Genomic DNA, 23,563 nt, shown 5'->3' on the forward strand with positions numbered 1-23,563 from the left:
CCTGGCAGATATGGTGAAGGGGGGTCCGGCCAGGCATGGGCCCCGGCCATCCGTCGTCACACAATATATATGTATGTGTATGTATATATATATATATATATATATATATATATATATATATATATATATTCTTTTTATGTGTGAATCGCAATCTGATTATTAGGTGGTTATCTACCAGGCAATGCTTGTGGTTGGTTGGCCAGTCAGCAAACATCCACCATTTCCCTCTCAGTTGTATGAAGCAGATCATAGACATGTGATACAGCATCTGTCAAGTAATACAAAGAATGTAATACTCTGATCTTCACCCTGCCAAATAAGCGAACCAGCTGCCATGGTGCAGCATCAGAGGTTCCGAGGTTCAGTCCCCGTAAGGGGATGCAAAAGTGTGCACACCTGACGAGCCCCAATAGGGGCGACACTCGTGTCGCATAGTCTTTGAATTATTTGGCAGATACGGTGTCATATATCTCACTTCCTCTGAAAGGAATGTGATTTACAAGTTTTAGGAATCCATTTTCAGAGTAAACATCTGTCTATGTGTCAGGATATGGCACTGTGGACATGATAGCCTAAAAGTGAACCAGCCAATCCAAATGAAACTTGGCACAGGAACATTCTAGAAGCCTATGGAAATGAGTAAAATCACTCTAGCAGATTTATTCATAGAGGTAGCAGTTTTGTATTTTTTTGTTTACACTTATCTCTTACCTACAGTACAATTTAGAAAGTATAAATTAATGAATGTGTTATTCTGCCATTTCATTAAAATTAATTGGCCTGAGATATTGTACTGCTACAATCACAGCTTTATGAAAATGTATCTAAATGAGCGTCAGGTCTCTATTCAGATTTAATCAAACGTGTTTCCCGCTCTCAATTCTATCTACTAAGAGTAGCAACACAACCACCATTACAATTTGTAAGTGTTTCCAGTTGCACTTCTATATTTAATCACATTACTTACTTATTCCAGCACTCCGAGGTGGCTGTTGCTCTTCTACTTTTTTCACAGTTCCTTTACTGACTTTTTCCTCAAGCTCAAACAACTCAGATTTAATCTCCATAGAACTGGGCTGGGTGGGTAGTTGTCCTGAGTTACTGAACCATGGAGGTAAACTGGAGTGCGAGTCTTCAGAAAAATCTTGCTTGAAGATGTGCCCAGTTTCATGGTTTTGCACTTCAGACCTAACTGAGAAGTGTTCTAAATCCTCAACTTTAACCTGAACCAGTTCCCCCTCAGACTCCTCCTCTTTAAAACTTGAAATTCCTCCCTCACAATCTTCCAGCTTCAAGCACAAATTCTCTGGTGTGTTCCACTCACAGTCCTCTTGCTTAATGTGTTCCAGTCTTTCATCCATGCCAACTTGTTTGCCTGTGGCCGTACTCTGTGTAAAACTCTTCCCTTCCCCAAGTGCCTTCTCTTTTCTTCTAAAATTCTCTTCTCACATGGACAGCCCTGACATGGAGGCCATTAAAAACCATAAGAACTGGGAAGGAGGCTCCTTTCTATCTGTAAACAGAAAATTGATAGAATAACTTCATAATGTGTCACCAAAGTCAGGGTTAACACAGAAAACTACCACCTACGGTGTTTAGAACAGATTTGAAACATTGAGAACACTCCATTTAAGTCTAAAAAGCTCACAACAGATCTGAAATGAAAACCTACCTTATGCAAAAAGCAAAGACCAGGAGCCTTATGTAAAACGCCGTGTGTAGAATTCACACTAAAACACGGTGTACGGGAAAAAGTGGAAATGTGTGTATGCACAAAAAAATTCAGATGCACAAAACCATGCGTAAGCCGACTTCCACATAGCCGCATAAATCCCTGTCAGCGTGAAAAGTGCACGTACCTGCCGTCTCACCCTGACTCCTCCCATAATTTTGCATAATTTAATATGGAAATAAATATAAATATCACTTTACGTTCAGACAATGGCAAAATCCCCTGGGAAAAAAGACTTTTGGAGAATGCGAAGTGGAGGCAAGGAAAACGTACTATTTGTTGGCTTAAGCAGTGGTGTAAACAATAACAAGAAATTGATTGAGTGACACAGAGTGGCAGAGAAACTTGAAAGCTCAAGTTCAGAAAGTCGCACAGCGCCTGAAATAAAAAAAAAAAGAAGTGGTCAGATAAAAAAGTCACAGTGAAAAGGCGAGTCGTAGCCCACCGTCAGAGTGTCATATGGAAGCGTATTAGAGTAGACATGGGGGGAAAAAACAAAATAAGGTTAAAATGTCCACCTTAATCACGTAGTTTATTTTGCCATTAAAGTAGAACATCATAAACTTCATCTTAAAATCATTTAATGTACTAGTTTCTCAAATTTCATCGTAACTAAAGTAGCACATTAAATGCTTTGTATTGTATGTGTTCTTCTGTGTGCTCTGTGTGTGTGAATCACTACGTGCTTCTTAAATGGGCTTTCTCTTCCTCCGACAGGACACAGAATCCATTACATTCATGATATTACAGCTCTCTGAATAATTAAAATACTGAGATGTATATGTGATATCATTTTCATGATGACAGGAATTAAAGCATGTATTAAACATAGGGGGCACAGTGGCAGTGACGAGCTGCTGCCCTGTCCAGAGATTGTTCCTGCCTCCCACAAGATGTTTGCTGTGCCATGCGTGACCCTCAGTGAAATGATTTGTTACAGCAGTACTGTCTCTCTCAAACATACTAACCCCCAATTCCTGTTCTTCCTTTCCTTTCCTTTCTCCACGTAACCAATCGCCACACAATCAGCTCTGTACTAAATGTCAAACCATCTGTAAGCTTAGAACGCCAATTCTTCCAAAATTTTAGGGAACATTGAAATCTCTTCATATATTACATGTTTAATGATTCCATCCATCTGTCCATTCAGGAGTGCCCCAGTCCCAACAAGCATACAGCGTGAGGAGGGAACAATCCCAGGACGGGGCGCCAGCTCATCGCTAACGCTGTGCCACCATCCTCCACATGTTTCATTACTTACTCTTTTAGGGCTAATTTTTTTTTTTTCTTTTCTCCCAGGGCTGAATATTTTTCCAAAAACTAACATTTTTTAAAAAAGAACACAAAGCAATTGTTTAACCTATCAAATCAACAAAAAATATTGACTTTTGACAAATGTTACTGTCTTGCATGTTGTATGAGCCTGCATACTCTATGATTTCACATACATATCACATACATTTTACACAGCAAAGTCTGATCTCGCTCAAAGCAGCCAATTTCAGTCATTGCCACATTGCACTCCTTACACTACGTGTTGCTTTGGTGCCTATTTTTCAATTGTCTGTTGCTGCACTTTCTCACATATATTGTTAGTGTGTACTGTAGAGAGACAAGTCACCCGTTTGCCATCGTGCCATGCCACTGCCACCAAGTTTTCTGCCTGCATGAAAACCGTATTGTCACCTCTTTTCATCTTCTGAAACTTTCTGAACTTTATGTATGGCATTATAGCCTGGCTCACCCCATGGGATTTGCTTCTGTTTATTACAGAAGTGAATGAAACTTTGCAGCAGCACGTACCTAAGCCACCAGGGGACAAAGCACGTTTGGACCAATGCTCCCTGAAGTTATATCACCAGTTCTGTCCCATCTCTATTTGTAATGCCACAGCGCGCTTCATCTCGTCTTTCGTTGTGGGTTTCCACTTTGAAAAACGAGAATGCGATGCAAACGCAGCCCGCGATTCAAAAAAAATCTCTGCCTACCTGTTTGTCTCGTCTGACAGTAGCTGAAAAGCAGCATCAGGAGAGAGCAGCCTGAAGTACAGCAGCTGGTGATCTGTCGTGTCCAACAGCAAGCCATGCCGTCTTGTAAACTCCGGTAGCCAGATCGGCTCTCAACAGATCAATGTCTGTGTATTTATCCCATGCGAACCTTGCCGTAGATGCATCGGCTGCGCGAAGGCACTCAACTGGTAGCAGATCCGCTGGCACGGCATCGGCTGGTGTCTGATCAGCTGATGCCTGCTTCTCACTCTCTTGCTCGATCTCCCGATCACTGCCAATAAAATCCGACTCTGAAAAATCAAGAGTCCGACTCCGCGATAATGCGCAAAACATCGTCTGCCGAGTGTTTTCTTTTCTGCACTTGCTTCGCTGCCTTTTCACATGTCGGTGCCATCTTGCCTTTGTTTACATTTCGCAACTCACGCACACGCAAGGTTTATTTGCCGAGTCAACGAGTCTAGCATTCCTCCAAGCACAGAGGGAATGCCTGTGACGTGACAGTGAGATTTGTCACCATTAACAGCTGATTGTTGCCCCCTATCCCTGGATGTCGACTTTTGTCGACATTAGCCTTCAACCCCTCCTGTCGACAAAAGTCGACATCCGCCCTAAAAGAGTTAACAGTTAAAAATGTATCTGCATAATGTAATATACATACTTTAATGCATTTCATCTTACAAATGATAAAGAGCTCCAAGAAGAAAGGGCCTGGAAATCTAAATCGACTTAAATGCCAGTCGTCATCATCTGTAAATACGCACTCTCTTCTATTGAATTGAATTCCTTTACTGTTATTGTATGGCACGATGAGATTCAATAGCACTTGGGATGAAACTGTTTCTGAACCGCAAGGTCCCTACAGGAAAGGCTCCGAAGCGTCTGCCGAATGGGAGAACTTCAAATAGACTGTGCGCATATCCGAGGCAGCATGTGGTAGAAACTCTATCCCGATTATCTTCTCAACACAATCCATGGAACAGCTTTTCGATCAGTTGCTGTAGAGCTGTAATTCCACACTCAGATACAGTGGGATAAAATACTATGAGTGGTGCATTGAGAGGAACAACGCTAAAGGAGCTATGGTATTTAGAATAGTTTGGCCATTCCGTGGATCATTATATCGTTACAGGTTAATTACAATCAGCTGCCTTAAATTAATAAACGATATGCGGTTAATTTCAGTGTATTTGATAAACCCACGTCAGGGATGTGAATCTAAAAAAGAAATGAAAAAACCACACTGGAACAAAAGCACTGCTTTGACGCTGGGTGCTGCCAGTTTGCAAAACCGAGCTGAAAACTTGCATACGCCAGGGTTTGAGCTGGTGTGAGAATGTGAGTGGCTTTATGCCAGGTTTAGTTTATATACATCGCAATGTGAGTGTGGAAACGGGCAGATGCAACATTTTTGTGTGTATGCATCGTAAATGAGGCCCCAGCTGATTGAGAAAAAAACAAGAACGGGCAAAGATAAAAAAGGATTTTTCTTTTTATTTTCTTATTTTGAACCACGTTTTATCGGCAACACAGGTAGAATTAAGGCTGGCCCAAATGTAATGGTGAAAGATCCAAAGGCTAGGGTGACCTAAACCAAGACCTCCATTTTAAAGAGACTCACTTTGTAATGTATCGATATGTCAAACCTCAATTACAATGAAAACAACATAAAGACTAACTGAAGATCAAACATCCAGCACAAAGAAGTACTCCATCACAGTTTTTAGCCATTCAGAACTATTAACAAACCAACCTTCAGCCTCAGTGTCCCGACTAAACTGATGTTGATACTCGTCTGTAGGTAAAGGGCGACTCCTGCACAACTACTACTGCACTGCTTAAAGCACTCCTCTTATCACTCCTCTTTTTTAGTCTCTTTAACTCCCTACTGATGAGTTTGTGCTTCAGTTTGCCTCTCCACTTCCTTCATATCCTTTTGACATGGAGATGACTGTAAACCTTCCCCCCCTCCCACCACCCAGATGACTCTTCCAGCTAAACCCCATCATTATTTTATGGTCAGCTCAGCTGTGCTTCTGCTCCTCAGACATGTGGTTGGTCACCCCGACATCTCTTACCCATAAGATTTCACTGAAATTGCCTCCATGCGCTCTTATGTTAACAGGACACAAAGTTATAAACTTTCCAGGCAAGGATTGCAATGCCAACCTGTTTAGTTGAAGAAGAAGAAAAAAAAAGAATCTTCCATATTGTCATACCATAAATTCATTTCAAAATAACAAAATGAGGTTACTGTACTTAGAAGATGATACCAGGAGCATATCTTACAGAACTTATTATCATCATCACTCCAGGAGTACGTTGTGATCTCAACATGTAAGCCACCTTCACATCAATAAAAGAGAATCAATAAAACAAGTGCAGAAGGCTGAAGTTTCACATTCAGGGCTCACAAACTCTAAAGAGAGGAGAGAAGCTCCATCAGTGTGAGCGGGCGCATGATATGAACACAACCCACAACTGCTATGGAGGCTGCTTTTCATTCTCTTTAGCTATGGCTGATCAATTCCTGCTTTTGCTTTGTAGTTAAAACATTAGAAAAACTTAAAACTATGACAGTCCATTCGGCCCAACAAAGCTCGCCAGTCCTATTTATCGAATTCCTCCAAAATTCCACCAAGTCGAATTTTGAAAGTCCCTGAACTCTAACTGTCTATCCCACTATGTGGTCGCTTATTGCAAGTGTCTGTGGTTCTCTGTGTAAAGAAAAACTTCCCCATAACAAGTTTCCAACTGTTCCTCCCGTGTTCTTGATGATCTCATTTTAAAGTCACCGTCCTGATCCACTCCACTAATTCCCTTCATGATTTTAAACACTTCAATCAGGTCTACTCTTAATCTTCTTTTCCTTAAATTGTAAAGGCTCAGCTCTTTTATTCGTTCCTCATAACTCATCAACTCTAGTCGCTCTTCTCTGGACCTTTCCTAGTGCTGCTATGTCCTTTTTGGAGACCAAAACTGCACCCAGGACTCCACATGAGGCCTCACCAGTGTGTTATAAAGCTTCAACAGAACCTCCACACATCAAGGCGCTATATAACTTGACATTCTGTTAGCCTTCTTAATGGCTTCTCAACACTGTCTGGCAGTTAATAGCATCAAGCCCACTACGACACCTAAGTTCTTCTCATAAGGTGGACTTTTGTTTTTCTGACAGCCCATCATGTATTCAAACCTCACATTTTCACTTCCTATGTGTAATCCTTTACATTTACTGACATTAAATTTCATCTGCCACAAATCTGCCCAAACCTGTCTGTCAGTTATCCTCCAACCTGTTATATCCTACAACAGGGTCATGGGGGTCTGCTGGAGTCAATCCCAGCCAGCATAGGGCGCAAGGCAAGTCTGCTATCCAGATCCTGCTGTGAAGAATCAAGAGATTCCAGATTATCTACCCCTCTACCTCATTACTTGGTCTCTTATTCCATGTGTCTGTGGTTCTCTGTGTGAAGAGACACTTCCTAATGTTTGTGTGAAATATCCCCTTCACAAGTTTCCAGCTGTTTCCCCATGTTCTTGATGAACTCTGTTTAAAGTCACCGTCTCGATCCACTGGACTAATTCCCTTCATTATTTTAAACAATTCAGTCAGGTCTCCTCTTAATCTCCTTTTTCTTAAACTGTAAAGGCTCAGCTCTTTTAATCTTTCCTCATCACTCATCCCCAGTAGCCCTGAATCAGCCTAGTTGCTCTTCTCTGGACCTTTTCTTGTGCTGCTATGTCCTTTTTGTAAACCAAAACTGCACCCAGGACTCCAGACGAGGCCTCACCAGTGTGTTATAAAGCTTGAGCAGAACCTCCTGTGACTTGTACTCCACACATCAAGGCGCTATATAACCTGACATTCTGTTTGCCTTCTTAATGGCTTCTCAACACTGTTTGCCAGTCGATAGCGTACAGTCCACTACGACTACTAAATCCTCATAAGGTGGACTCTCGATTTTCTGACCACCCATTGTGTATTCAAACCTCACATTTTTACTTCCTGTGTGTAATTCTTTACATTTACTGACATTAAATTTCATCTGCCCAAGCCTGTCTGCTGCCCAATTTCTTCTGTAATGATATAAGAGATTCCAAGTCACCTGTCAGTCCTCCTATCTTGGTGTCATCTGCAAACTGAACCAGCTTGTTCTTTATATTCCTATCTAAATCATTTCTATCTATTAAAAAGAGCAGCCGCCCCCAGCACTGCCCCCTGCTGGTCACCACTCTTATCATCAGCCAAGTCTGATTTGGTTCCTCACACCCTCATCACCCTCTGCTTCCTGTGTCTGAGCCAATTCTGCACCCACCACACTCTGAGCTGCCACGTCTTTTAGTTTGATGCCCAGATTCTCCTGTGGTGCCTTTGCTAGCTTGTTCTTTATAGATAGATAGATAGATAGATAGATAGATAGATAGATAGATAGATAGATAGATAGATAGATAGATAGATAGATAGATAGATAGATAGATAGATAGATAGATAGATAGATAGATAGATAGATAGATAGATAGATAGATAGATAGATAGATAGATAGATAGATAGATAGATATTCCTATCTAAATCATTTCTATCTATTAAAAACAGCAGCAGCACCCAGCACTGCCCCTTGCTGGACACCACTCTTAACATCGGTCAATTCTAATAAGGTCCCTCGCACCATCACCCTCTTGTGGTCGCCCTCTAGAGTAGAAACAGTGAAACACAAGAAGCTGACATGGGACACTAAAGGAAACGATTAACTAGAATTAAAACACAAAGACTGTAAAGACAGCAGTAGAAACAAAAATACCAAGAAATCAAAAAGGTCAACATCAATGCCAAAAATGATTCACTTTCACCGGGAGCCACAAACAATCCCAACAGCACTTGGGGGTAAAACAGGAAACTACTCTGAACAAAGTGCCAATCCATCATAGTGTTGTGATGTGACATCAAAAGCATGGCACAAGGGGCTTGGGAGGCCTCCAAAAGACTCAAAAGGGTCTTTAATCGCCTGCACTGAAGAGGCTCACACAAAGTCAGCTGGGCCCCAACTGCAACCTGCAGGCTGTAACCAACAAGGGCCCAAAAACAGAGGAACTGGCTTTAAAAGTTCAAAATGCAGCAAAAGTCTCAGGAAACATGAAAATGCATTACAAGGGAGAGAAATTGATAACACTCCGAGCTTGTAAGCGACAACACCCGCCAAAAATCATTTTATATTCTGTTAATAAACATGTGTCATTTATAACACAAAATGGTGACAAATGTAAAAAAAAAGGCCTAAAATGTAATCAGAAGCAAACAAGTCCCAATAAAAATCTGAGAACAGAGGCAAAATGGTCAAAAATCCAGGAAATAGCAAGACTCAAGTAAACTGCTGACAAAACTCAATGCCCCACTGCTGAGACCCTCGTCCTGGGCTCAATGTACAGACAGAGGGAGCCCTCAGCAGCAGTAATGTCAGGTTGACTCAACACAGAATGGACGGGGAATATAAGGTGGCAGAGCATAATTACTAAATCGTAGACAAGCCTAGGGCGGCACGGTGGTGCAGTGGGTAGCACTGCTGCCTCGCAGTTAGGAGACCCCATTTTCTCCCTGTGTGGAGTGTGCATGTTCTCCCCGTGTCTGCGTGGGTTTCCTCCTACAGTCCAAAGACATTTAGGTTAGGTTTCTTTATTTAGTTATGTTTACACAGGAAAACATGAAATTTGCCTTCTCAGTTGCATCTAATAACAGGTAACAGACAGAATGAAATAAAACAGACAAATAGAAATAAGAAAGGTTAAGGTAAGGCAGTTAGATAAAACATATTTACACCAAAAAAAAAAAAGTTTACAGGATATATATCAAAACCTTAATCATTATCTCCGATATTTCTTATTGAAAAGTCGTATGGCACTAGGAAGAAAGGAGTTTCTGGAGCGATTTGTGTGGGTTTTCAAAGCGACTATCCTTCCTGATTTACTGAAGTTTAGTTCTACATGTAATGGATGTCTGTCATCAGTTGAGATGATTTCCAGTTTCTTTAGCATTGCCCTCTGACACACACTAGTCAAATCATCTCCATCAGCCCCAATAACTTTAGCTGCATACTTCGTAATCTGCTGGAACTTTTTTGAGTTTTGGTTTGTCAGACTATTAAACCAGGCAATGAAACTGAAAGTGATCACGGACTGGATCATACTACAATAGAAGGACAACATGAGGTCCTTGTCTACTGTAAATAGTTTGAGTTTATGGAGGAGAAATAAGCGCTGGTTGCATTTAGAAAATATTTTTTTTGTATTTGTATTCCAGTTAAGATTGTTATCTAGGTAAGTTCCTAAGTATTTGTATTCATTCACTATTTCTACCTCCTCTCCCAGAACTACAACAGGTGAACATACAGATTTCTGTCTCTTAAAATCAAATATCATTTCTTTGGTCTTTTTTACATTCAGAGTGAGAGAGTTTTTATTGCACCAGTTTACCATCCAGTCCACTTGATTTAGATAGTGGCTTGCATCCTATGATCATGGTGTCATCCGCACACTTAATAATGGAGCAGTGGTCATTGTTCTGTCTCAGGTCACTTGTGTACAGAGTAAACAGTAATGGTGATAAGACACAGCCCTGTGGACTTCCTGTGTTTGAATGAAGAGCTTTTGAAAAAGTGTCCTGAACTTTAACTGTCTGTGAACGATTTAAAAGAAAGTTCTGAATCCATAGTGTGATAAATGGGATTACATTCATACTGTGATTCTAAATTGTCCCTAGTGTGTGTGCCCTGCGGTGGGCTGGCGCCCTGCCTGGGGTTTGTTTCCTGCCTTGTGCCCTGTGTTGGCTGGGATTGGCTCCAGCAGACCCCTGTGACCCTGTAGTTAGGATATAGCGGGTTGGATAATGGATGGATATAAATAAATACATTAGAATATATATATATGTGTGTACATATATATTAATCCAACATCTGTCTGTAGACCAGGATTTTTTTTTTTATAATTTGCTTGAACATTCCGGTTGATTTTGTGACTTCTCTCATCACTCTAAGAATCATAGTTTGCTTGTGGCAGCGATTTATTCGCTAATCCGGCTGTGTTGGCTGGGATTGGCTCCAGCAGACCCCCGTGACCCTGTAGTTAGGATCTAGCGGGTTGGATAATGGATGGGTAGACAAGCCTAACAGAAATGGCATAACAAAAAAGAAGAAAAACAGAAAATACGCAGGCCGTGGAGTAAACGTGACACACGGGGCCCACACTGGAGCCAGTTTCAGGTCACCTGCGTGTCTGTGTGGATGTGGGAGGAAAACGGGAGAACCTCAGTTTTGGAAACATGGAGACAACAACCACTGGGGGAAGTGGATTTTTTTAAAGGAAACAGCTCGTTAGAAATGTCTGATTGTATGGGTCATGGCTGATCCTTCCCACTTTTTAATCTCACGGAACAAGCTTTTTGAGGCCTGGAGTCTTTACTTCAGGCACATCTTTCTGCAAGCCTCATCTACCTTTTGAAATAAGAAGTTCATCCATCCATGAATCTGTTAATCCACAGCTTCACTTCACGATCACGGGTAAGCGGAGGCCTGACCTGACAGCATTGGGCTCAAGCAGACTTGACAATCCCATTCCATGTTGTCATATTTAGGAAGCTCTGTATGCAATCTGCACAAACGCCGTCCCTCTCTGTGTAATTCCCAGCAGGCAAAGTTACTCCTGTCGCACCCCGCCAATTTATGGAGTTCCCATGTCACACTGGAGGTTCAATAACCATCACATTGTAATGGGGTCCGGTGCTGCTAAGATTCACAGATTTATTTATTTATTTTTACGGTGGAGATTCCAGGAATGCACCCAGCCTTGGCCCGATCTGCACACACTCACAAACAGAGACAAAAACAAAGCAAACCGGTAATCAAACAGTTAATAAAGAATGTAATGAAACAATGATCCCACCCCAGTCCCTTTAAGACAATGTACAATAAACACAAAACAAACCACAACAATAAACACTCACTACAGGGGTGGTCCAGATCTAATTATGCAATTATTGCATTGCACTGCATAAACGTTGCATAGGTTAGATCTGGACCACCGTATATAAAGTCAATGGAAACAGCAATGGATGAAGACAGATAGTCCAGAGATCCGCACGTTGAATGGGAATGTAAAGATCAGTCCTACCGCTAGTTCCTGAAATGGTGAAGACAGGTGGACGGGTTCAGGAGCGCTCCTTTCTTTGCAGAATGGCCGTGAATCCACTTACAGTCCTCATGTGCACAGGCAGACGGCAGACAATTCAGACGCCAACCACGAAATGATCCAGGACCAAAATGAATAAGTACAGGTAGCCCAACAGAAGGCAGACAGACAGGAACTTCAAACACATAATACTTTAACATTTTTCTTTCTTGGTCACCAGCCCCTTTTTAAAAGCCGTGCTGACCTCCTTTGACCCCAACAGCCACCTGCACTCTCAGCAGAAGACCAATCAGAGCCACTGCAGGGACTGCTGGGAGTTGTAGTTTTAATCCCCAGTAGCACCGTTAACAACATCCAGAACACCATTGTTACCTCTAATACTTACATAGCATTCTTAAACCAACTGAATACAATTCAAGCTCAATGGGGGGGCTGAAGAAGAAGAACAAGAAGAGAAGAGCCCTGTGCAGGATGCCAGTTCATCACAGAGCCCACTTACTCACACACAAACACCCATAAGTTCCACTTAGAGGCAGCAGTTTACCAAACACACGTGTATTTGTGCAGGGGGGCGGGAAAACAGCAGGCTGTCTAAAATGAGGAGAACAGGAAAACTATAACCAGTGTCCGTCACACGCGTGATTAAGGGGGGCAGCCAATGGGCCCCAACAGAGTGAGGATGGGAGTACAGGGACAACGTATTAATGCCATTCTCTCTCTCATACCAGAAAACGCAAAGACCCGAAGTCCCAAAATTGTATAAACAGGACATTCCGCAGACGACCTCCCTGACAAACAAAGCCCAACGCACTTCCGCATCCACTAGCAGTCCTCCTGTGCTGACTTCATTTCCAGTCCCTCACTGATGTCATCATCATTTCTGGCTCCAGACGGCAATGTCACCTCCATCCCACTCTGTTTATGTCACCCTTGTTTCCTCTACAGCTGTAATCCTTCCGGTTCCGACTCCATAAAATCTCCCTCTGTCAGCGATTTATTGTCTTGTTTGTACTTTGTATGCAAATGACCGGTACCTCAGTTTTCACTGCTTGAGTGGTACACAGTATACGGGGAACGGTTCCCCCAACCCTTAATCTGTTCTGTCTTGTTTTTTTTGCACTGCACACCAGGAATGGGATTTCAACCTAATAAATCTATATTACTAAACGAAGGTTGTATACATGCACGGATGCCAGAAGCACCGAACGCGCATGCGTACTGAGCCTCAGCGCCCCAGAGTCAAACCCAGCGGATTCTCAGAGTCAGTAGGTGGCGCCCAAACAACACAACACAACCTTGTAAACTAAACTTCAGGTCACAATACAGTAATCCCTCGCTACTTCGCGGTTCACTTTTCGCGGATTCACGACTTCGTGGATTTTATATGTAAGCATATCTAAATATATAACGCGGATTTTTTGCTGCTTCGCAGGTTTCTGCGGACACTGGGTCTTTTTACTTCTGGTATTTGCTTCCTCAGTTGGTTTGCCCAGTTGATTTCATACAAGAGATGCTATTGGCGGATGGCTGAGAAGCTACCCAATCAGAGCACGCAGTTTAAGTTCCTGTGTGCTGCTGATTGGCTCAGCGACGGAGTGCTGCATTAACCAGGAAGTCTCATCTCACTCATTCACCATTAACGTGCTCTTGCTACTGCATTCAGGGGATTATCACCTTCATCGTCATCATTTTTACTGCGCAGCATATTCATCACCATCATCACGTCATATATAGCTACGTGTACTTCGCTATACAGTAAGTGTAAACTTATCTACCGATTTCATATTGCTTAGCAGTTGTCCCTGTTATTAATAGAGTAAAGGGGTGGGTTGTAAACAATACAGGGAGGGTTTAAAAACATCCAAATACACGTTAAATAATTAAATAAATATGGTGTCCCTACTTCGCGGAAATTCAGTTATCGCGGTCGGCCTTGGAACCTATCTCCCGCGATAAGTGAGGGATTACTGTACAACTGCTGCCCGAACGCAAACGCGCACACCACCGCATATACAACCGTCGTTTAGTAATGTTTGTATATATGCAAGGATTGCAGAGGCATGAAGCAAGTCGTGCACAATACAACCGACGCCTGAACGCGAATGCGTACACCTTTTTGCATCAGCTACAACCGGGGTAGCGGCTAATTTGTTGATAAATGGTCGGACATGTCACTCTTTATTCAAGCTTCCAGTTCCAATCACGGAAATATCTGTTTCAACTATGAAAATGCAAAGTGACAGTGCAAATGACATCTGTCTGGCAAAACTATTGATTTTAGACGAATGTACAATGGCATCCAGTCATTTACTCAATACCAGAGTGGCTCTGAGGCTAAGGAGCTGCGTTGGTGTCCCGAAGGTTGCCGGTTCGAATCCCTGTCACTGCCAAAAGGCCACTGCTCTGCTGGGCCCTTGAGCAAGGCCCTTAACCTGTAATTGCTCCAGGGGTGCTGTACAATGGCTGACCCTGCGCTCTGACCCCAAGGGGTATGCGAAAACTACCAAATTCCTAATACAAGAAATTGTATAAGGCGAAATAAAGAACAAAAAAAAAAAAATAAACTTCTCAGAGCGTTAATGGATAATAATATTCCGTTTGAAGGAAAAGTACTTTTACAGTGCATCCGGAAAGTATTCACAGCGCATCACTTTTTCCACATTTTGTTATGTTACAGCCTTATTCCAAAATGGATTCAATTCATTTTTTTCCTCAGAATTCTACACACAACACCCCATAATGACAACGTGAAAAAAGTTTACTTGAGGTTTTTGCAAATTTATTAAAAACTAGTCATTTAGCCCGTTACAATAATGGCCGCTAGAACAGTAGTGCATAATATACCTTTAATTTTCTCTGGCGGTAATACAGGCGTACGCGTCGGTAATATGCCTTTAATCTCCTCTGACAGTAATACTGGCTTGTATGTGGCTGTAATATGCGTCACTGTGTTGTGTACCTTTAATTTCCTCTCGCAGTAATACTGGTTTGTGTTTCTGTAAAACGCCTGTAACTTTCTCTGACAGTAATATCGCGCATCGCACCGTGCCCCGCGCATGCGCACTTCACCAGAAGACACACACGGACACCTGGACGCACACAGAGATTTTATATATATAGATAAAACAATTGAGAAATCACATGTACATAAGTATTCACAGCCTTTGCTGTGAAGCTCAAAATTGAGCTCAGGTCCATCCTGTTTCCCCTGATCATCCTTGAGATGTTTCTGCAGCTTCATTGGAGTCCACCTGTGGTAAATTCAGTTGACTGGACATGATTTGGAAAGGCACACACCTGTCTATAGAAGGTCCCACAGTTGACAATTCATGTCAGAGCACAAACCAAGCATGAAGTCAAAGGAATTTTCTGTAGACCTCCGAGACAGGATTGTCTCGAGGCACAAATCTGGGGAAGGTTACAGAAAAATTTCTGCTGCTTTGAAGGTCCCAATGAGCACAGTGGCCTCCGTCATCCGTAAGTGGAAGAAGTTTGAAACCACCAGGACTCTTCCGAGAGCTGGCCGGCCATCTAAACTGAGCGATCGGGGGAGAAGGGCCTTAGTCAGGGAGGTGACCAAGAATCCGATGGTCACTCTGTCAGAGCTCCAGAGGTCCTCTGTGGAGAGAGGAGAACCTTCCAGAAGGACAACCATCTCTGCAGCAATCCACCAATCAGGCCTGTATGGTAGAGTGGCCAGACGGAAGCCACTCCTTAGTAAAAGGCACATGGCAGCCTGCCTGGAGTTTGCCAAAAGACACCTGAAGGACTCTCAGACCATGAGAAAGAAAATTCTCTGGTCTGGTGAGACAAAGATTGAACTCTTTGGTGCGAATGCCAGGCATCACGTTTGGAGGAAACCAGGCACCGCTCATCACCAGGCCAATACCATCCCTACAGTGAAGCATGGTGGTGGCAGCATCATGCTGTGGGGATGTTTTTCAGCAGCAGGGACTGGGAGACTAGTCAGGATAAAGGGAAAGATGACTGCAGCAATGTACAGAGACATCCTGGATGAAAACCTGCTCCAGAGCACTCTTGACCTCAGACTGGGGCGATGGTTCATCTTTCAGCAGGACAACGACCCTAAGCACACAGCCAAGATATCAAAGGAGTGTCTTCAGGACAACTCTGTGAATGTCCTTGAGTGGCCCAGCCAGAGCCCAGACTTGAATCTGATTGAACATCTCTGGAGAGATCTAAAATGGCTGTGCACCGACGCTTCCCATCCAACCTGATGGAGCTTGAGAGGTGCTGCAAAGAGGAATGGGCCAAACTGGCCAAGAATAGGTGTGCCAAGCTTGTGGCATCATATTCAACAAGACTTGAGGCTGGAATTGCTGCCAAAGGGGCATCGACAAAGTATTGAGCAAAGGCTGTGAATACTTATGGACATGGGATTTCTCAGTTTGTTTATTTTTAATAAATTTGCAAAAACCTCAAGTAAACTTTTTTCACGTTGTCATTATGGGGTGTTGTGTGTAGAATTCTGAAGAAAAAAATGAATTTAATCCATCTATATATATATAAAATCCCTGTGTGCGTCCAGGTGTCCGTGTGTGGGTGTCTTCTGATGAAGTGCGCATGCGCGGGGCACGGTGCGATGGGCGATATTACTGTCAGAGAAAGTTACAGGCGTTTTATGGAAATACAAATCAGTATTACTGCGAGAGGAAATTAAAGGTACACAGTACAGTGATGCATATTACAGCCACATACAAGCCAGTATTACTGTCAGAGGAGATTAAAGGCATATTACCGACGCGCATGCCTGTATTACTGCCAGAGAAAATTAAAGGTATATTACGGACATACAAGACAGCGGACGTACAAGACGGTATCCTTCAATAAGGGTGCGCACAAAAAGACGAGCCTCAAAAGGGCGACCTCAATTGGGCGCAGCGAATAAAGGCGCGCTCAATTGAGGTCACCTTTTTGAAGCTCGCCTTTTTGTGCGCGCCCTTATTGAATAGAGCCGTACAAGACAGTATCACTGTCACAGAAAATTAAAGACACACAATACATGGCGGCAGCCCACGAAGAACGGTCAGCTCAGCAAGTAAACATCAACAAAAGAAAGGCTGAAAGAAAGAAAAATACGACCAACAAACAGAATGAGGTCAAAGTCCCTTGCCATTTAATATAGACTAATGTTTATGCACTACTGTTCTAGCGCCCGTTATTGTAACGGGCTAAATGACTAGTTTTGGAATAAAGCTGTAACATAACAAAATTTGGAAAAAGTGATGCGCTGTAAATACTTTCCAGATGCACTGTATTAGGAGAAGATTTTCAACAATGCTTGGCTGTTGTTCCGCACGCCATGCATTCAGCTATTCTTCAGTCCAGTTTGAAATACGCAGAAAATTGGCATTACTTTGAGAAACTAAGCTTGGTAGAGAACATGCGGTGTACAGATCCAGAATATACCAATTGTTTGTTGCAACTAGGAAATGGAAACCTTACCAGTGTGTTTGAGCTTCACCCAGATATTCTTCAAATCCCTCACGCCTTTATTTGCGATGACTTGGTAACAGAGGTGTTTGGTGAAGCAATATCATTAGACCAGATACCACTTTTGACGCACCGGGCTATATTATGTCCAAAGAATATTGACGTTGACCAGATAAATAACCAAGTGATTGCACTGCTTCCTGGAGAAAGCCGTGTCTTTCTAAGTACTGACAGTGTCGATTCTGAAGACGAAACTGAGCAACTTAATTTGCCATTAGAATATTTAAACACTATTAACCCGGCTGGATTACCACAACACAATCCTAACCTTAAAAGTAGGTAAAATAGTCATGCTATTAAGAAACCTTAATACTAAACAAGGTTTATGCAACGGTACACGGTTGGTCATGAACAGCAGGAGAGAAAATGCTATTGAGGCACAAGTGCTTATGGGATCCCATACTAACAATACTGTTTTGATTCCCAGAAATGACCTTACAAGTTCTGACCTGGAATTACCTTTTAAACGTAAACGACGCCTATTTCCCATTAAGGCTACATTTGCCATGACGATCAACAAATCCCAAGGACAAACCACGGACAAAGTAGACAATTACCTATCTGAGCCTGTATCTGGACATGGACAAGTTGATGTTGCCTTTTCAAGAGTTCGGCGTTCGTGTGACGTTAAAGTGAAGGTTTTAACTGCTCCATACCAGGGAGAGCTAATTCAAGGACAGGAAACCATCTTTACCAAAAATGTTGTTTATAAAGAAATTTGTGATTAACTATTTTGAATTTACCATTTTATGAATTTTTTGTTTCCAGTTTACTTCATTTGAACCTTTGCACGCCGATATATATTTTTTTTTTTTTTACTTATAAGTGCAGCAACTCAAAGACATTTTGGACTTAAAATGATACAACAATTAAATTTCAATTTTACTTTGTACTAAAATTAACCAATTTATTAAAATATATTTAATTAAATTAAAACTTTCCCGGGCAGCACTTAGAATAAGTTTATAAAAGGACGGCATGGTGGCGCAGTGGGTAGCGCTGCTGCCTTGCAGTTAGGAGACGTGGGTTCGCTTCCAGGGTCCTTCCTGCATGGAGTTTGTATACGTGAGGTGACTCGGGCATTAACCAATTCTTAAGTGCTGTGTTGGGTAAGAACAGGGCCAAGTCTAGAAATATTTCGGAGATGGAAGAAGGCAGTCCAAGAAATGTTACTTATATGGGAGGAATTATTTAATAATTAATTGCCAGGGCGGCACGGTGGTGCAGTGGGTAGCGCTGCTGCCTCGCAGTTGGGAGATCTGGGGACCTGGGTTTGCTTCCCGGGTCCACCCTGCGTGGAGTTTGCATGTTCTCCCCGTGTCTGCGTGGGTTTCCTCCCACAGTCCAAAGACATGCAGGTTAGGTGGATTGGCGATTCTAAATTGGCCCTAGTGTGTGCTTGGTGTGTAGGTGTGTTTGTGTGTGTCCTGTGGTGGGTTGGCACCCTGCCCGGGATTGGTTCCTGCCTTGTGCCCTGTGTTGGCTGGGATTGGCTCCAGCAGACCCCCCGTGACCCTGTGTTCAGATTCAGCGGGTTGGAAAATGGATGGATGGATAAAACTTTCCCAGCATGCTCCCACCCTCCATCATTTTTCATCCTTCCAAAGATCGGAGGGGACAGAAAGTGATTGCCATTCTTGGATATGTGATTCTTTAGAGAATCGGGGGTTTACTGGTAATAATAATAAATTGTATTTATATAGTGCCTTTCCCACGTTCAAGGTGCTTCACAGAGTCTCATAAAGAAACAGCAGGTAGATGAAACATTGGATACAGATGTCTCCTGAATAGCACATTAAAACAGGTAAGATACAGGATATACAAAGTTATTAAATAGAATAAAGGACAAGAGACCAGAGTAAAATACTAAATTCAATACTAAAAGAAAAGCCTGAACAAATCACATCATGTGTAATATAACACACAGACACACATTATACTGAACATCTGGACAGAGAGGAAGACTGAAAGAGGAGGCAGAATGTCAGGTGAAGTTCGACGCCTTCCTAAACAGGTGAGTTTTCAGTTGTTATTTTAAAGGAGTGAATGGCGTCATTTTGGGAGGTCACTCCAAAGTCTGGTCAGCCATAGAGTGCAGGTTAGTGTGGGGCACAGAATCAGAGGACCTTAGTGGGTGACCAGGAACAGCGCGATGGAGAGGGTCACTGATGTAGTCCGGTGTGAGGCCATTGAAATAAGTCATTAATAGAATTGTATGTTCAATCCAGGGAGCCAGTGAAGGTGAAGCAGGATGGCTGTGATGTGCTCGCTGTTGTTGGTTTGTGTCAGGACTCCTTCAGCAGAGTTTTGAAATCAGCCGGAGCTGTGATAGAAGATTAGAAGGGGCACCTGGCAGTAGGGAATTACAATAATCGATGTGGGATGTGACAAAAGCAGGGACAAGTGTCTCAGCATTAGAAAATGAGAGGAAGGAGCAAACACGGGATACGAGACGGAGGTGGAAGTCAGAAAGTTTCTTAATGTGGTTTATGTGGGCAGAATAAGAAAGGGAGGAATCAAAAATGACACCTCGAATCAGAAGAATTTCTAATGAGATCACCGTCAAGAGTGAGTCAGCAGGAGCTCATTGTCTTGAGTTGCACTTTAGTTCCAATTTAATTTTATAAAGACTTCCACTCCATCCAGGCTTTAACTTCAGCTGAGAAAGCCCTGAAAACATTGAAATAGAGAGGAGTATCATCTGCATAAAAATGATAACCCAGTCCAAACCTATGAATAACATGGCCAAGGGGAAGCAAAGAGACACAGAAGAGCAGAGGGCCGAGGATGCTGAATCCATGAGGCCGCAGTTCTTACCACCATTTTGGCCTCCTCCAGTTCCCTAAACTCTTTAATAATTTTTATATTAAACTGAAAAACCGAACACAGCCTGCTTTTGGTCTCCAGTATGTTTAAGAAGTAAGACATTTCACATTTCCACAGGTTTATCCTACACACACTTTATTGCCCTCACATCTTTATTGCTTATTATCTGACTGACTGACACCTTTATTCAAGGTGACTTAAAATACAGTCGTGGCCAAATGTTCTGAGAATGACCCAAGTCTTGGTTTTTACCGAGTTGGCTGCTTCAGTGTTTTTAGATCTTTGTGTCAGATGTTTCTCTGGTACACTGAAGTAGAATGACAAGCATTTCAGAAGTTTCAAAGACTTTTATTGACAATTCCATGACGTCCATGTTTGCAGTGTTGGCCCTTCTTTCTTTTTCAAGACCTCTCCAGTTCACCCTGGCAGGCTGGCAATCAACTTCTGGGCCCAATCCTGACTGATGGCAGCTGCCAATTCTTGATCATCAATGCTTGGAGTTTGTCAGAATTGGTGGGTTTTTGTTTGAGGGTTGACCACAAGTTCTCAATGGGGAGTTTCCTGGCCATGGACCCCAAAATTCAATGTTTTGTTCCCCGAGCCACTTAGTTGTCACTTTTGCCTTAATGGACTGGTGTTCCATCGTGCTGGACTGTTCATTGTTGGTCACCAAACTGTTCTTGGATGGTTGGGAGAAGTTGCTCTCTGAGGAGGTTTTGGTTCCCATTCTTTATTCATGAGCCCACTGCCTTGGCTGACATGAATGGTCTCAGGATGCTTCACTGTTGGCACACATGACGCAGGAATGATGGTAGCGCCGCTCACCTTTTCTTTATTCCAATCAGAAAGGGGATTCATCAGAGAAGATGACTTGACCCCAGCAGTCCAAACCCTGTACCTTTTATAGAATATCAGTCTGTCCCTGAATTTTTTCTTGGATTCTTTGCTGCCCTTCTTGACACCCACCAGGCCATCCTCCCTCACTGTGCACTCCCACCTGCCTGCTGCCCTGCCATTCCTGAGAAAGCTCTGCCCTGGTGGTGCCCCCCGATCCCGAGCCATGAATTAACTTTAGGAGACGGTCCTGCCACTTGCTAGACTTTCTTGGCCGCCCTATAGCCTTTTTCACAACAGCAGTGGAAATGGGTTTTTTGGGATGAAGTTAAGTTTCATGGCAAAGAGCGACTTTGCAATTCATTGCAATTCACCCGATCATCTTCAGAACATTCTGGAGTCGATGCATATTGCCATCATAAAAACTAAGGTAGCAAACTTTGTGAAAATTCATATTTGTGTCACTTCTCAAAACTTCTGGCCACAACTCTACATGACACAATTAGTTCCAATGCACTTATTTTTCCAGTTGGAGCAAAGCGTCAGTAGCGGGATTTGAACCCACAACCTCACACTTTGAAGTCCCTAATTCCACACTGCCTGCCAATATCTAGAGAAGGCTCATTTCTGTTTCTGCCCTGGTCACGCATGGTCTCAAGGTTTTACTTTCGCTCTTCATTTTTCTTCTTGCATCCCAAACACACGTGTGTCCAGTTCACTGTATGAGGGACAGCCAGCCTCCTTGCCCAGCTGGCACACCCTCAAGATGGAAGGTCTCAGGGTAAGAACATGCACAGGGCATTACCTCCACCTGGGCTGCAGTGGTGCCTTGGATTCCCACAGGGCATACTGGGAATTGGAGTTCTTCGACTCAGCCTTGTTGGGTTGCGAGGGTGCCACCAGGGACTGGTGCCTCACCTAGAAGTGCTTTGGAACCCTAGCTTCATATCACCAAGCACTTCTGGGGACTGGATAAAAGAAGCTTCCTGCCACACTTGAATGGAGCCATAGTTGGGAACGAGGAGAATGCAATGTTTGAGAGACCAAGAAAAGAAGACCATGACTGCAGTATATTCTGTGCTTTACATTGTGCCGATTTGTACTTGTGGCATGGGAAGCGCTTGGGAGAAGAGTTTCCCACAATAAAATTCTCTTGTTATTTTATACACTTGTGTCCGGGCCTCTGGGGATCTGAAGCATTCCCTGTTGTCCACTACTGGCAGCTCTAAAATTGGCCCACAATGACTGAGGGTGTCCTGTGATGGTCTGGCACACCCTGCAGGTTTGCTTCATGTCTTAAACCCACTGCTGCTTGTGTCCACTGTAACGCTAGACTAAGTGTCTGTGATAATGGTGGGATGGCTAGCAGTACCTAAACTAATTGTTTTCCAATTGGCTAACCTTGCTGTGTTAACACACACCACATTAACTGACCTCCTCAGTGTCACTTCAGCCTTGTTCAAGACAAACTGCTCCCACGGCTTCTCTTTCTCTGGCACCCTCCATTAAAGTCTTCTGTATGTCTGTTTGATTTACTGATTCTTTTGGAAGTTCAAACAAATATGAGTGTGAGGTTTGCGAATTTGGTCTGTGATGCTGTGGTACTCTGTCCGGGGCTGTTTTCCTGGGTAATATCCAGTGCCATAAGGCTGGATATTCCAGCGGTACTCTAGTCGTACTGTAAATGCCACTCGGGGAAAAGTTCCTGTGGCACTTCAAACCTGGAATCTCGCAATTTTATGAAATAAACAGAGGCTGAACGACAATTATGGGATGCGAGAGGACGGGACGGGACGGGCAGGCTGCTTTACACGACAGTCTGGAGATCTGGACCAGCGTGAACGTAAACGGGAGAGTATAATGGGGTGCCACTCACCACTAAAACAGAAGGACTGCCGCGACTCTTCATTGTTAGTTTCTACCCACATAATCTCACTCTCTCCGGACTCATCGCCTTCATGCTGACGTTGTCTTTCCGTCTTCCCGACATTCCAGCCCACCCTTCCCAATTCTCCCGTTGCTCACCGACACTCTTTCTCTCCCGTCTTTCTCTTCTCTCCTTCTTGCAGACGCGTGCCACACACAGCTGTCGAAGCAGTCCAAGAGACGCGAATCCTACCACTAAGCCTTTGCGGGTGAGTAGGCGGGGTCACGAGTCCTCGTCGCATGTAGATGACGTCATTTGGCGTCCTTTCTCAAAACTCGGGATTCCCGCTCCACGTGTTCTCTGTCAGCATAAAAAGAAGGAAAAGTTCGGAATGTGAGACAAAGCCAGAACTGATAGTCGGGAATGGGCGACGTACGGCGGTGCCTGTTGGCCGCCTTTACGGCGACTCGATGGCAGGCAGACAGTCGCTACAACGTGAGTTTACTACTCATTACAGTCGCTGCTCACTATAGTTGTTGTCTTGTAGAGTTCAGTAGATGTCGGTGACTGTTAGGTAAGTCATGGTCGCGATGTGTTTCGCGCAG

General features: G+C 43.2%; 1 protein-coding gene across 1 annotated transcript in view; it reads right to left on the minus strand.

The window, feature by feature from the left end:
* Nucleotides 1-23,231, minus strand: part of LOC114641670 (zinc finger protein 501-like) — a 28,996-nt gene extending 5,765 nt beyond the window's left edge. Inside the window, exons 1-2 of the mRNA XM_028790690.2 lie at nt 23,117-23,231; nt 968-1,513 (exon numbers count right to left, since the gene is read on the minus strand). Of these exons, the coding sequence (XP_028646523.1) occupies nt 968-1,361 (394 nt within the window). The 5' untranslated portion in view covers nt 1,362-1,513; nt 23,117-23,231. The remainder of the gene's footprint in view (nt 1-967; nt 1,514-23,116) is intronic.
* Between the last annotated feature and the right edge of the window lie 332 nt (nt 23,232-23,563).

The sequence above is a fragment of the Erpetoichthys calabaricus genome, chromosome 5, assembly GCF_900747795.2.
Source record: "Erpetoichthys calabaricus chromosome 5, fErpCal1.3, whole genome shotgun sequence".
In the NCBI taxonomy this organism is placed as follows: Eukaryota; Metazoa; Chordata; class Cladistia; order Polypteriformes; family Polypteridae; genus Erpetoichthys; species Erpetoichthys calabaricus.